The sequence below is a fragment of the Carassius auratus genome, chromosome 5 (genome assembly GCF_003368295.1).
Source record: "Carassius auratus strain Wakin chromosome 5, ASM336829v1, whole genome shotgun sequence".
In the NCBI taxonomy this organism is placed as follows: domain Eukaryota; kingdom Metazoa; phylum Chordata; class Actinopteri; order Cypriniformes; family Cyprinidae; genus Carassius; species Carassius auratus.
This window is the reverse complement of record NC_039247.1, coordinates 21637838-21652989: the sequence shown is the minus strand read 5'-3', so window position 1 is coordinate 21652989 and position 15152 is coordinate 21637838. Positions and strand designations below refer to the sequence as shown.

General features: G+C 34.8%; 1 protein-coding gene across 5 annotated transcripts in view; it reads right to left on the bottom strand.

Moving 5' to 3' along the window:
• LOC113081025 (double C2-like domain-containing protein beta) overlaps positions 1-15152 on the bottom strand; it is a 230184-nt gene that overhangs the window by 35478 nt on the left and 179554 nt on the right. For 2 of the 5 annotated variants that reach the window (XM_026253087.1, XM_026253092.1), the window contains exon 11: positions 38-61. The exons of 2 other annotated variants lie outside the window; for them this stretch is intronic. In XM_026253087.1, the coding sequence (XP_026108872.1) occupies positions 38-61 (24 nt within the window). Of the gene's footprint in view, positions 1-37; positions 62-14426; positions 15114-15152 lie in introns of those variants that run through there. One more of the 5 variants, XM_026253106.1, reaches the window with a different exon arrangement.

Genomic DNA, 15152 nt, shown 5'->3' with positions numbered 1-15152 from the left:
TGGGAAGTTGGAAAGTAGTGAATAAAGAGTAACTTACCTTTTTGTATCTTGGTACAGGAAGCTACACTCCATCAAGAACATTTTACAGCATGCAGCCAAGCCATGCAGAGAGAGATGTGTGCATGCAAGACAGAACAGGTGGAAGAAAGAGTAGAAAAACAACACTGACACAAAATACAGCTATTTACAGATAGAAGTCTGAAAAAAGACAACTCAGAAAGCATGATGTAAAAGAAAAACAGCATGTGAAAATACAGAGGGAAAAAAATTAAGTGCCCAGGGGGTTTGACCCATGTGTTCAAAATGTACATGGTATTGTTCAAACTGATTTTCCTAAATATATTTATCTGTATGACAATCTGTCAGTACAACCCTACATTTATCTGTCATAAAGTGATGGAGTGTTTGGAGGTGTAGCGCAGCAAACAAACAAACATCAAAAATTCAAATGTTGTTAGGGCAGTATCTTTGTTCTAAATAAATACTTTATTTATGCTTTGGTTTCTCAGTTGGAAAGTTGTATTTAGTGCTCACAGTTTACACGAGAGCATGCCACATTATTAAGAATGGGGAAAACAACAGAGAAAAGTTCGAGTGATGTCAGTCAAGTAAAACTTAATGTTACACTTTTAAATATGTACTGACTAATAAGAGTGATACCACAGGCAAAACAAATAATGAGAATGAATATCATTTCATTAAAAAAGTAGCATGTTAATTTGTTGCCTGGGGGTTCAATTAAGTATCCATTTATCTAGTTTAATGCTTCATTTCTGTTTAAGCAGCATGTGTCACATCAGAATCTTGATAAATGCAAAAGTAATCCAGAAATGGGAAAACATCTTGTTGAACATGCATGAATGTTTTAAGAGATTAGGGTTAAGTTATAGTGGTTAAATAATAAAAAATGACTGCTAAACGTGATATTAAATATTTTACTTTACTTTTGAGCAGTATCTAAGGTATCTAATTTTTTTTTTTTTTACATTCATACATGTGGTATCCATACATTCAACAAGCGTGCCTTACAGGGATAGTTCACCCAAAAAAGAAAATTCTGTCATTATTTCAAACATGTACAACTTTCTTTGTACTGAGCATATTTTCAAAGGATGTTGGTACAAACGGTTTTAGTTCCCACTGACTTCCATTGTATTTTTTTTTGTCAGTATGTTGAAAGCAAAACTGTTTGGTTACCGACCTTTTTCTAAATATTTAATAATTTAAAATGTACACCATGAAGTGAGAAAATTATGACAATTTTCATATTTTAGGTGAATTATCTCTTTAAATGTTAAAAAAAGATCCTGGGGCCTCTGTGCTATATGAAACCGATACCCCATTTTTTGGCATGTCATTTGAAAGAAATCACCCACAGCCACAAATCACAGGGTCAAAATGTACATAATGGAACAGACAGAGTGTGTTCCTCAGAGTTGTTTTCAATGACATCCCAGTAATGTACACACAGGTTGCTGACCTCCTCTCATTCCACTGTTGATGTGACATATTCCTCGCCTTGCATCATAGAGCGAACACTCCTGGTGAGCCCATGACCCCTGTACATCTTGAGCTAATAAGGACAGACCCTTTCAGAGCTGTCAGTTCCAGAGAAAAAGAGCAGACCACAGACAGGTAACCTTAATTGAGTTGATGGGAGGGTGAGTCTTGGGCCGGTGGCAGGGAGACGGTGGCCGAGCCCTGGGAAAATGGCGATGGGTGAATTGTGCGTTGAATTGGGGTCAGCGAAAGGGAGGGCGGCTTTCTTTAAAGGAGGCTGTCATTTGAAAAGGCTGTGGTGCACGTTAAGGTTGGAGCAGATGTGTCCTTGTGTGACACACAATGTGAGCAATATGTGCTCTGAAATGGATCTGGGAAGGCACCTTTGTGAGGGGTGATTGAGTCAATGGTTACATTCTCATCACGTGTCTGCTCAGAAGGACGAATGGTCTGGCACTTAGGAAATAGTGAAATATTATTCTGATAAATGACTTCGATGGTGACAGGTGTCTACTTGTAGGTGATTTAGATTTTATTATATAATAGTTCTGGTTCTTGAATGTGATTGGCTGAACGGCATTCCAAGGGTGATGACACAAAGTCTAACAACACTGAAACTTTCCAATCCATTTGTCTGTGATCACAATGTTCCTGATGAGAATATGTGAGTGGTGGGGAATGAAAGTGGAGTGGGTGCTACGTATAATTTTGCTAATCACAATTCTTGAACTGACATCAAACTCTACAACTCTTAAAGACAGACATACTGTGAAGTTGTTAATCTGCCATCAGCCCAAGTAATTTTTTTAAATATTTGTTTAACAGCAGAATTCCAGGGGAAAAACTACATTACCCATAATTCTGCAAAGAAATCTCTACCAATCAGAGAATTTAACAATCACATAATGCTAAAAGAGCTCGCATACTCCCATAAAGCACTCTGAATGGCACAATACAACTCAGAAACTATTAAATGTTTGTATAAATTTGCAGTAAACAAAATTCTCTCTCTCTCTCTACAGTTTATATATGTAATCTACTACCTTTGTCTTTTCAAATAATTGTTTGATACAAATCAAAGTTTCTAATGTGATTCACTCTGTAGGTTTGGTTCACAGTGTATGACTGTTTAATGAAGACTTTTTAGAATCTCTATGGGAAAAATAAATGTGAAAACACATCCAGTACCAAGGCTGCTGAAATGGTCTTGTACATTGTTGTAGTTTATTGGTATTCACAGTTATATTTTGCAAGTGTTAGGTGAGACTTTGAACATTACTGCTGCCTATGGTGAACATATCAGTTCAGTTTGGAAGTGCCTTAGTACAATGATACTCTTCAAAAGTTTGGAGTCGATACGTTTTTTTTTTTTATGTTTATTAATGTGCTCACCAAGGCTACATTTTCGTTTTCGCATTGTGTTTCTTTCGGTTATTCTGTCTGTATGTTTGTAGGCATTAAGCAGCTACCATGTGTTTGTAACCACACAATTGTGCTTAAACACTCAGTAATATCCATTTGTTTGCCTAGGATAATAGGGTACATATGATGTCCATCATATGAGCAATGCTTCACAACAAAATCATTACATTATGGTTATAGGCTGTAAACTTGATTCGGTCACAAAGTGACTGCTAACATCATAGCCGTAAGTGATGTCAGCAGGCATAATCTCCCTACATAAACCAGCAGGCAAGTTCCTGGTAAGGCAAATGCTTTTATGTGATGGTTCTGCTTTGATTACAAATACCCCATTATCTGTATTTCTGGATGTGTAAACCCCTGTAATCCCTCGTGTGCTCTGACGTACATGTCTCAGATCTGCGCTTATCACCGAATACCAACACATTCACCCCTGACACTCCACCAACACATATCCAACCACCTGCTACACTCCACAAAACATTACTTTTTGTTCATTCTAACCACGTTAGCCACACGTTACACATACTCAGATTAATTCAAGAACAGCAAATAGGAGCCAGATTTACAAGACATGTAAGAATTCCTGCTGAATCCAGTGCTGTCCATGGTCCTGACCTATCAAAGCTTTAATCTGCTTTTGCTGAATGAATTACGTCAACTGAAAGGTTGATCATACGTTGGAAACTAGTTGTTTTCAGTAGAGCCCAAATCTAATACCAATCAAGCCAAAATCAAATCGGTGTTACTCAGTTACTAAAAAGTACCATCTCTTTTTAAGTAGCTTTAATGTATGACTGTGGTAATGATGCATTATAACGATACACTACCATTTAAAGGTTTGGGGTCTGTAGGAATTGTTTTTTTTTTTTGAGGATTTTAAAAGAAGTCTCTTCTGATCACCAAGGCTGCATTTGCATTTGATCAAAAATACAGTAAAAAAGTAATATTGTGAAATATTATTGTTTTCTATTTGAATATATATTTAAAATGTTATTTATTCCTGTGATAGTCTTCAGTGTCACATGATCCTTCAGAAATCTGATTTGCTGATTTAACGTTCAAGAAACATATCTTAAAGGTAGCTATGCTGTATTTTTCTTTTTGTAACAATGCAAATGTCTTTAATGTCAATGTCATTAATTAAAAAATTATCCTTGGTGAATAAAAGTATTCAACCTTACTGACCCTAAACTTTGCCATCCAATCAATGTTTTAATTCTTTTAACATGTAGTGAAGCTTACACAAGTGTCATAAGTGCCGCATGAGCAAGAGCTTTGCATATATATTGTTATGACATTTAGTGAAATTATTCCCTCAAAAAAAAAAACCTTTGGCTAAGTAAATATTTCATAATATTTACTTCTGCAGGTTTCTAAAGGTAAATGTAAGACTTTTAGACAATTTTGGATCTAAGTAAATTTTTAAACAAATTGAAAATAGAACACCATTTTATAATATGGTCTCTAAATGGTCTCTCACAAATCTCCATTAATTTTAAATTAATTTTACAAAAACAAACAAATAAAAAAGCTTATTGCTCTGCTCCCAACATCTACAATATGGAAATAACTTTTACTGTACCTCTGGATCACAACGCAAAAAAAGTGACATTGTTGCTCTGTTTTCTTGTCTTGCTTTTTTTTTTTTTTTTTTTTTTTTAGTGCAAATGTCTAAAGACCACTTGAAGAGCAAAATGACAAAATAAGAAGGCTTAACTGATCAACGTTTCTGGTAAATGGGCTCAGAAAAATCTACTTAACAGGGAAAACAAGCTTTCATACACCGTTGAATTAAGATTTTTAAAGATTTATTTAAAAGACCTACAGAAACCCTTGGAGTCATTATTTAAACTTCAAAAATGCTGATAAAAACAGGACAAATGTATGAGAAATGTCTTGACCCGCTGCTGACCGTGGTCCTGAACAACTTCAGTATGCTAGTCCACGCTATTTTTTCCCTATACCAAATGAATTAAGCGAATTGAAAGGTGATTTGCAGGGCATGATAGCTCTTTTATTCTCAGTGTTTCAGGTCTCTGTTTAGGTAATGGACATGGTCTGGTAATTCCTATTATCCTCCCTTTAGACTGCACAAAATGTCAGTGTTGTGATTGAGGCATGTCAGGCTGATGTGATGGAGTAGACCCTGAATCAGGTTCTTCAGAGAATCAGAGAACAGTGTTCAGTGCTCCAGAAGACCCAGCTGACAGCAGGAGGGTGATTGACGGCAGAGCTAAAGTGTTCTACACCAGCATCTGTTTCCATAGCTCCTTATAAAGGAACAGCATGGAATCAGTCAGTGAACTGTGTTCTCAGCAAGATTTACTAAACAAAATCATTCATATTTATTGCAGCGTCTTGAGTTAGATTTCAATGATAATTTGTTAATAATGGTTGAAAATATGTCAGTATGTCAGATATCTACACTACCAGTTAAAAGTTTAAAATAATTAAGAATGTTTTGGAAAAAAAGTCTGTAATGTTCACCAAGGATCCATTTGTTTGATTAAAAATACAGTAAAATAGCAATATTGTGAAATATTATTACAATTTGAAATAACTGTTCTCCATTTTAAAATGTTAAAATGCAATTTATTCTTTTCAAAACCATTCTAAAGCAAATTTGAAGGCAATCAAATTTTTTTGTTATCAGAATAAACTAAATAAAAAGTAATGGTTTTATGTTTTAAGGGTCATGCAAATATGAAAATATATACTGCAACTCTGAGAATAAAAGCTTAAAATACAAGCATGTTCAAGGAGACCTTGTTTACCAAGTATCTAAAAATATATATATATTTTAAAGATCTGATTGCCCAAATCTTGCAATTCTGTCTAGTTCGGTTGCTAGATCTTCCTTTGAGATGCTAACTGTGGTAACATGGTGTCTTAAAATCATGGCTGTGTTCCCTGTTGGACTCCTGTGCTTCATGACTTTTGTAAATTGCATGAAGTCAGTCAATTAGACTGGAATTGCCAATCTGATTGGAACGGGAATTTCAGCCAGCACTTGCCAGTTTTGTGCAATATGCATCAGACGGCATGTGAATGGACTGTGGGCGGTCTGTGGGTGTGCCGTCTGTGGCTGAGGCGAGTGTAAAGCTAAACACACAGCAGCGATTAAAGATGGCAGTTAGCCATCTTGCTGTACTTTTGGATGCTACTGCTGGTTGTAGACTGGATTTCGCCAATGATTACTTTTTTTTTTAAAGTACCACTTACCACTTGATTTAGTGAAGGTTTATATTTGCAAGTCAAATCCCCCAAAACAGCCCCATTTACATTGCAAAATGTTGTTTAGCACTTGCTTTTCTCAGGTGAAATTACAGTAGAAATTAAGCATTTTTGTGCTGAAAAACAGATATTTGAACACATTTAGCCTAGAGATGATTTTGTTAGTTAATTAAATGCAAATTTTTGTGTTGTAACAGAGTAATGCAGTGATCTATCCTGATTTCCAAAATTCAAAAGTGGCACAACTGGTTGGTGAATTCACCCCAGCGTAATCAACTACATTAATCAAGTTATGTTTTGAAACGGAGCAGACACTGAACAGAATGACCTTCAACTGTTTGATTAACACAAACGGCTATTGGCTCTACTCACTAAAATCATTTTCAAGGGCTCTGTAAGATGAATGACACTGAAAGTAGTTTCTAAGGTTTTCTTTATAATCTGAAGTGGGATGGTACATGCCATAGTGAGAGATCAATAGCTATACATTGAAGTACTGTTCTCTTCTTGTGCTTGTATGACCAGCTATCAGTCATACTACTGAGTGTGTGTGTGTACATGTGTTTTTATATAGAAATAATGTATAACTGGCCATAACTCATCATTTCATTGGACTTTAAATTATTCAACATGAACAGCAGACTGCAGAGGTCAGAAAATTCTCTGCAAAGTCAAACAACATCCTCTCCTTAGCCAGAAAAACCAATTCCACCGACACTCATCATTACCTTCTGCTTGGTATTTGTCCACTTATTATTGAAGAGTTCTGGATGACTGACTACTTCATAATTCAACAGCTTGCCTTATCTGCATAATACTGATAAGGGTCCGTACATTATAGGACAATCGTAATGAAATATGAACAGCCTGTAGTCTGATAGAAGTGGTGGCTGGGTCTGTATGTGGGCTGGATTTGTTTTGGAAGCTTTGGCTCACATTCAGAGATGAGCCAACAGAAAGCAGATCAAAGCAGCAAGGGTCACCGTGACAGCTACAGAAAGCTCATCTTTGATCCTGTAAAACTCTTTGTGACTCTTTCCACCTGTCAGGTGTGTGAGGGTGTTTCTACAACTAGGGGAACTTTAGCCCCTGTGGACTTTTAAGATAAAAAAAAAGAAAGAAAAAAAAAGAGAACAGAAACACCACTTTAAACACACTTTTCACTGGTTTAATTTGTCAACTAACAAGGTGCAATGGAGGACAAATATGATGCAATGGAGGACAAACATGATGCAACACTGGAGAATTCTGTCATTATTTTGTGAAATGTCAAGGATTTAAAGTTAAGGACATGCCCTGTAAATGTATAAATCAGAGAAAAATCACTGTTCTACTTCAGCTCTCAGGGAATTAGACCATGTTTGAGTATAAAGTGCCTTGAGGAGATGGTGTTACTGATGGGAATAGCACATTTTCAGTCTGGGCACAATATTAGTTATCAGAGATCACTAAATGGGCTTTTTTTGCCTTATAGGTTTATCCAGCTAACGCAGTTATGAGAAAAAACTGAGAACAACCTCAACAACACTTGAGCTAATGCACAAGTCTGGCAGATTAATGGCCAGGATGCTTTTCCTAACAACATAATTGCATTCTATGTTTTATATACTGCAAAACAAAGAGGCAGAGCCATTTTTGTAAAATAAATAAATAATAAATAAAGATGGCATCTCAGCATTATCAAAGAGCCCAGCAAACAAACAGCACAGCTGACCGGTATCTAACCCCAGTGCATAGCTAACTTGAAGCCACCTGTTATTTTTCAATTACCAGGTGGCCTGGTACATCTTGCTTTGATGTGGCCACGATCCAAAAAATGCCGTCTTCTTGGATGTACACAGCACGTATTTTTGTCTTTCTCTCACAAGCAAGGAACAAAAAGCAATTGCCTGAAGCATAATTTGTAAACAGTGAATATTGGCACAGTAACAATGAATACAAGGTTGTTCATACTCTCAGTAATTTCTCAGTTATTTCCCCAAGGGTCCCAGAAAACAGTTTATACAGCAACAATATCAATATTACAAATTCATTTTATGTCTTCATCTGTGTACTCATTACACACTGCATTGAAATAACAGGAAATGACACATATTGCATTATGAATAACTAATTTATTTTCATCTGTGCAAAAGCCAGAAAACATGAGGTCTGTAGATGATTGTCAGAGCGTTGCTATGCAGTTTCTAAGGGGTTGCTAACTATTTTTATCATGTCACTACGTGGTCACTAGGGTATTCAAGATTTTCTTCTATGGGACTTGTTTTTATCGTCTGTCATATAATAATAATAATAAAAATGGCATGATCTTGATCACTTGGGTATGAATTGAAGTACTATTCATTTTAAAAACAATGCAGGAGAAGTTACATGCATGTTAAAGTTGAATACTTAAATTCCATTTAACACTACAGTTCAACGTTTGTAGTCAGTGAGATTGTTTTGCTGGTTTGCTCACAAAAGATGCATTAATTTAATCATACATACAGTAAAACAGTATTGTGGAGCACTATTGTGAAGTATTTCAACAATTTAAAATAAAATAGCTATTTTAATGTTTGTTTGTTTTTTTAATTAAATGTATTCCTGTTACGGGAAAAGTGAATCTGAGCCTCATTACTCCAGTCTTCAGTAGGGATGGGTACCGAAACCCGGTATTAAACTGGCCCCGGGGCTAAATTATGAACGTTTGTCCGTGAGATCTGCGTGAACTCTCATGCACGCCGCGGAGGCTGCCTGTCAGTCACACACACGCACACACACAACAAGAACGAGCGCGGTACACGCATAACAGAACGAAAACTCCCGCTTAATACAAAGAGTGACGATGGCGGAGAGAGCAAAACGTTCCAAAGTGTGGTTATACTTCACTAGAGTTAATGCTGACAACCCACATTGTCATAAGTGCAAAACAATATTTGCATGTAAGGGCGGATCTTTCAAAGCATCTTTCAAAAGTGCATTATGTGTATCGACTGCCTAGCTAGCTCGTCTCTGGTTAGAAAGAACGTAGAATGTCTGTTGATTTCTTTTGGGAATAATGAGAATGAAATCAACATATTTTCTACTTGTTTTAAAATTCCAAATAAGGAAAAATCAGTATGTAAATGTAAACATTTATTTGGCTTAAATGCTTAAATGCACAGCACCTCAAGTTAGTTTACAAAATAGCTAATTGCCACATTTTGCAACCTTTTTATTATATATATATATATATATATATATATATATATATATATATATATATATATATATATATATATATATATATTTTTTTTTTTTTTTAGCTGCAGCTACTATGAACCAACCAACTCCTCCTAACACCTCTGGTCCAAGACAAGCCCATTATTAGTTTTACATAAAAAAAAATAAAGAAATGTTAATTGTTCTCAACTTGTTTATAAAAAAAAAAATCACACACAACACAAAGTACCGATAAGAATACCGTTAAAGTACTGGAACGTTAAGCAGTATCGGTAAGAGTAGTAATACCATTAAAACCTTAACGATACCCATCCCTAGTCTTCAGTGTCATATGATCCCTCAGAAATTTTTCTAATATGCTGATTTACTGCTTAAAATACATTTATTATTATTAGCAATGTTGAAAATAATTGTTCTGATTAATATTTTTGTTGAAAAATGTATTTCAGGATTATAAAGTTTTAAAGAACAGCATTTATTTGAAATAGAAATCTTCTGTAACACTATAAATGTCTTTACGGTCTTTACTTTGCTGAATAAAATTATACATTTCTTTAAAAGAAAAAAAATATCTTACTGACCCCAAATCTTTGAAGTAATTTAGGTATGAGAAAAAGTAATAGTTAAGCTTTTCTTAGCAAACACTGCTAATTACCCTGTTAACACAATTTATTGTAAGTAATATTGTAAATGAGTACAATGTAAATGATGCAGGGCTGAAAGAATGTAAACGAGCCTAGAGGACTGTAGGCGTCTTATAAAAATCACAGAACAATGCCATATACACGCAGTTGGCAATCCCATCTTTAGTGCCTCTCTCTTCTGCTCCATAAGAGCTGATTTCAATAACAGTGTTAATCTGAGGTGTAAAATGAGGAGAGAACAGTGAGGCTTCTGTTTCTCCAGAGGATATCTGTGCTCACCAGAAATGACTGCTGCCCTTTTTATTTACCTTTACGAAAGGCTTTGTCACTGACACAAAGTACAGATCCAACAGGCGATTAAATAGTATTATGACTGATTAACCTTTCTTTTTAAGAGGGATGGGAATTTGACCATTCTGACACCAATTTCACTTAATGATTGTGGTCCCTTAATGATTCCTTTAGCACTTTTGAGGAATCATATATATATATACACATATACACATACATATATATTTGTATGGTCTTAATATCTTACGCAATTTTGCTTCCCAAGTAAATGCATCTCATTTTAATGATGTTAAGATATTTTTTTACTGTAAAACAAAACAAATTACTGGTCTAAAAAATATTATAAAAAATAAAAATATAAAAATTTTTTTTTTTTTTGCACTGTATGAAAGAATGTATAATGATGTTTAATAATTAAGTCCAGAACAGACAATTTAGTGAAAGAGTAAGTGGCTAGGCCAAGTTCAGGACTGATTTGTCTTTTTTGCAAGCGATTAATTAAAAACCATCAGCTCATAATAGTTCATTTCTTTTTGAAGTATGACAATACAGAAAACTGTTTTTAATTGCTTCTGTTTTATTTCATGGTACCCAGCTTTTCCCCATTAAAATTCAGACCGGAAAGTTCACAAATCACCCAAAACATTATTTTTGCTGTGGGCTTTAGATGCAGTAGCTAAAATAGTAGTACAGAAGTATGTTAGTGTTGCAGACTGGAACTGGGCGATATGATAGTATATATTGTGACAATTATATAAAATGTATTGTTAAAGATTTTGCTTTTTTGTTTATATTGAGATTTGTAAAGATATATGTGCAGAAATGCTTGAAGTCGGCTCGGTGTTCATCTTCAGTTCTCTCTTCACAGCAGTTCAGTCAGTGTACTGTTTGAGTAAATGAATTACTCCGGGACATTGGTTTGTTTGAACTCAGAGGGAGTGTCAGACACATTAAAAAAAGTTAACAGCTTAAGTAATTTGTGGATTAATGCGTATTGGAGGCGCGAACCGTTTAAAAAAACAAATTCAGTTTGATTTGGTGAACTGGTTCAAGAAGATCCGGTTACATTGAATGATTCGTTCGTGAACCGGATATCACAAGCTGCTTTGTTTTGAACTCTCTCACAACAGACACGGAAGAGAAGACAATGATGAATAAAGTCGTCGTTTTTGCTATTTTTGGACCAAAATGTATTTTTGATGCTTCAAAATATTCGAAATGACCCTCTGATGTCACATGGACTACTTTGATGATGTTTTTCTCACCTTTCTGGTCATGGACAGTAGACCGTACACACAGCTTCAATGGAGGGACTGAGAGCTCTCGGACTAAATCTAAAATATCTTAAACTGTGTTCCGAAGATGAACGGAGGTCTCATGGTTTTGGAACAACATTAATGACATCATTTTCATTTTTTTTATAAACTAAAACTTTAAATCAAAAGATGATATTTTGAGGAATGATAACCAAACAATAATAATTGAATTCCATAGTATGGGCAGCAAGAAGAAGAAGAAACCATGTAAGTCAGTGGCTACCTTCAACTGTTTGCTGACCCATGTTCTTTAAAATATCTTTTGTGTTCAACAGAAGAAAGCAGTTCATAGGGGTTTGGAATCTGAGGGTAAGTAAATGACAGAATTTTCTTTTTTGGGTTAACTATCCTTCCGAAGCACTGTTTATGTCATTTGAATCTTTGATTTATTGTATTTGTCCATATTGTTTATAATTTGCATCAAAGAAAAAATAAATACATAACTGTGTTGTATTAGCTACGTTACATGGACCCTGCTAATATGATCAAAATATCACTAGAAGCACAATCAAAATAAAAAAAGTCACATGTAAACAGGTCAATAGGATTGAATAGATTTGTAAAAAGCGCTATACAAATAAACTTGAATTGGCCAGAATTGACAAAAATTTTGATCAGATTGTAAATGTATTCCTTTTGTAATCCGAGCGAGAGGACATGTAAACGCTTTTACAGCTTTTTAAATTTAGCAGCGCTGCACAACAGTTCATGTGCTGGTCGTCAGATAATTAGGACCCGACACAGATAAATATCAGGTGTGCTTTTTAAAACGGTGTGCGACAACAGCGGGAAACTCTGTATATTCATGCAGTGTGCACCTGTCAAAAGATTAGATCTGAGCAGAAGCTTGAGACATATAAACGTGCATATAAACCCGATCACTTTATTTGGCATCCATGTAAACACCAACTTCAGATTTGTCAATCAGAATTCATTCTGATGGAAGCAAAAAGTGTCCATGTAAACATACCTATTAATATCACTATTGTGAAATAAACTCCTACCCTAAATAATGTCATTTTTCCCTTTGTAAAATTATATATACTGTATATACAAACACACAGACACACACAGACACACACACACAAACACTTAATAGGTTAAATTAGCTTGGCTGTACAAGATAGCCTTAAAAACCATCTCATGAATTGATATTTTGTCATATTAACCAACCCTAGAACATGAAAATCATTCAAAATGATAATTTATTTTTAAACTTAACCAGTTATGAACTCAATTTACTATGAACTCTTCCTCAACTATCCACTTGAGTATGGTTCAATTATTTGTGAGTTAATAACTGCCCTGGTTTAACAATAATTTGTGAGTTAATCTCCATTCTGTGTCTTTCAGGATTCATCAATACAATTTTCAAACCAAGCCCTAGCTAGGTTGATTGTCTGAGCATAATGTCATAATTGAAAGTGTAATGAAGTAGCAGAACAGGAAAAGATTGGATGTGCAGGCAGGTGTTTGTTTTACAGAGTGATTAGATGTCATCAAGGGTGACATTTGAGTGCTCAGTGTAAAACAGAATGAGAGAAAACAAAAGAGAGAGACCCAGAGACCCAAATCAGTGGCTCTCGTTCCACAGGCATCAGCACACCTCTGAGAGAGAGAGAGAGAAAGAGAGAGAGAGAGAGCCCTCCACTACAAAGAGCTGCACAGCTGCTCATGCAGTGCATTTTGTAACTGAATAGACACTGACCAGATTTAGCTCTCTCTTGCATTGCTGTTAGCGATTAAACTGACCAACAAGAGCATTATAGTACAATCTGTTTTCTCACAGTGAGAAATGCTCTTTTTCTTAGAAATAACATGCACTGAAGAATTGACTTTAGAGAACCTCTGTATCATTAGGTTGGTTTAGGGTCAAATGCACCAGTCCCATTTTTATATAGATTTAGATATTCAATAGGTTAAATAAACATAACCTTTCAATGCAATGTCATAATACTTTACCTCATTAATCAACTGGTTCATCCTTCAGCAGATCACACTAACCAGTCATTATTTCAAACTAGGGGTTATTATCATTAGCTGAAACTAAATTAAAAAAAAACAATTTTCTTCATTTAAAAATATGATGTGATGAACTTTGAATGAAAATGACAAATCATGCCTTTGCAACTAGCTGAAATAAGTTGAAGCACTAAAAATTATAAAAAATTAATTAAAATAAAAAAAATAAAAATAAAAATTAAATATGAATTAAATTAAGAATTTATTTATATATGCAGTTGTGTATGTTTATATACCCCTCACAGAATATACAAAATGTTCATAATTTTAACAAAATAAGAGGTATGATGAAAATTGCATGTAAGTTTTTAATTAGTACTGCCTTGAATGAGCTATTTCACCTAACATATGTTTATATATACTCCACAAGACAAAATAATAACGGAATTTGTAAAAATGACCCTGTTCAAAAGTTTCCACATCTTAATATATATAACATATTAATGTCTTATTCTACATGAACTTATTTTACATCCCTAACCTAAACAATTGCCTTAATAACTATTAATAACCAGCAAATTAGGAATTTATTGAGCGAAACGTCATAGTTAATAGTGAATAAGTGCTCCCTATTCTAAAGTGTTACCAAAATAGTTATTCAAGATAGTACTAGATAAAAAACAACATGAGGTGAAACAATCAAAATGATGAAAATACAAGCAATTATATTAGCTATAGATATAAGTTATCATATTACAATATTACTATTGTATATTGTAGTAAATAATGGAGACTACTTTTATCTTTAAAGGGTTCAGAAACACCACTGAAGTGGCATAGAAGTATCAAAAAAAATAGTCCACATGGTTTATTCCTTATGAATAATAACAAGACAAAATTTGAAGTTATGTCAAACATCTTGATTTCTAAACATGACATTTAAAGGTTGCCCCTCACACAAAGTTATTAAATAGCTTCTGAATTTCATTTCTGGACAACTATCCCTTTAAATGTAAATAGCATCTATAGTTGCCTTGCTGTCTGTCAATAAACTACAGAGTGCATCAATATTAAAATATTAATCAAAAAACACATCCACTTGAAAAAGAAACATCTGAGAATATACAGCAAAAAAATAAATAAAAATAAAACTACTGGAGAGTTGCGCTTTCATTGCAGTGTTTTGTACTCTGTGAAGGTACTGAGGCAGAGTGTGAGAAACAGCATTAGAAACAGGAAAAAAAAGATGAGAGAGAGAGAGAGAGAGAGAGAGAGAGAGAGAGAGAGAGAGAGAGAGAGAGATTGCTTGTAGCATACTGCCAGAAGGACAAAGTCGGTCTAGACTGAATACTAAGCAAAACAGACAGCAACAGATGCTAGCAGCAGTCTGTTGTCAAGGGAAATGCTTCCCACACGACAACAGAGAAAAGAGCACACAGGCAAACGCAGGCCAAAGGGATCCCCCTGGAGCACAACATCCCTATTACAAAGAGGACCGGGCAAAACTGCTCACTTTATAGACCCTATAAAAGACAGACTGGCAGGAAGGAGGAGTATTATGAACTGGCTTCAAAAT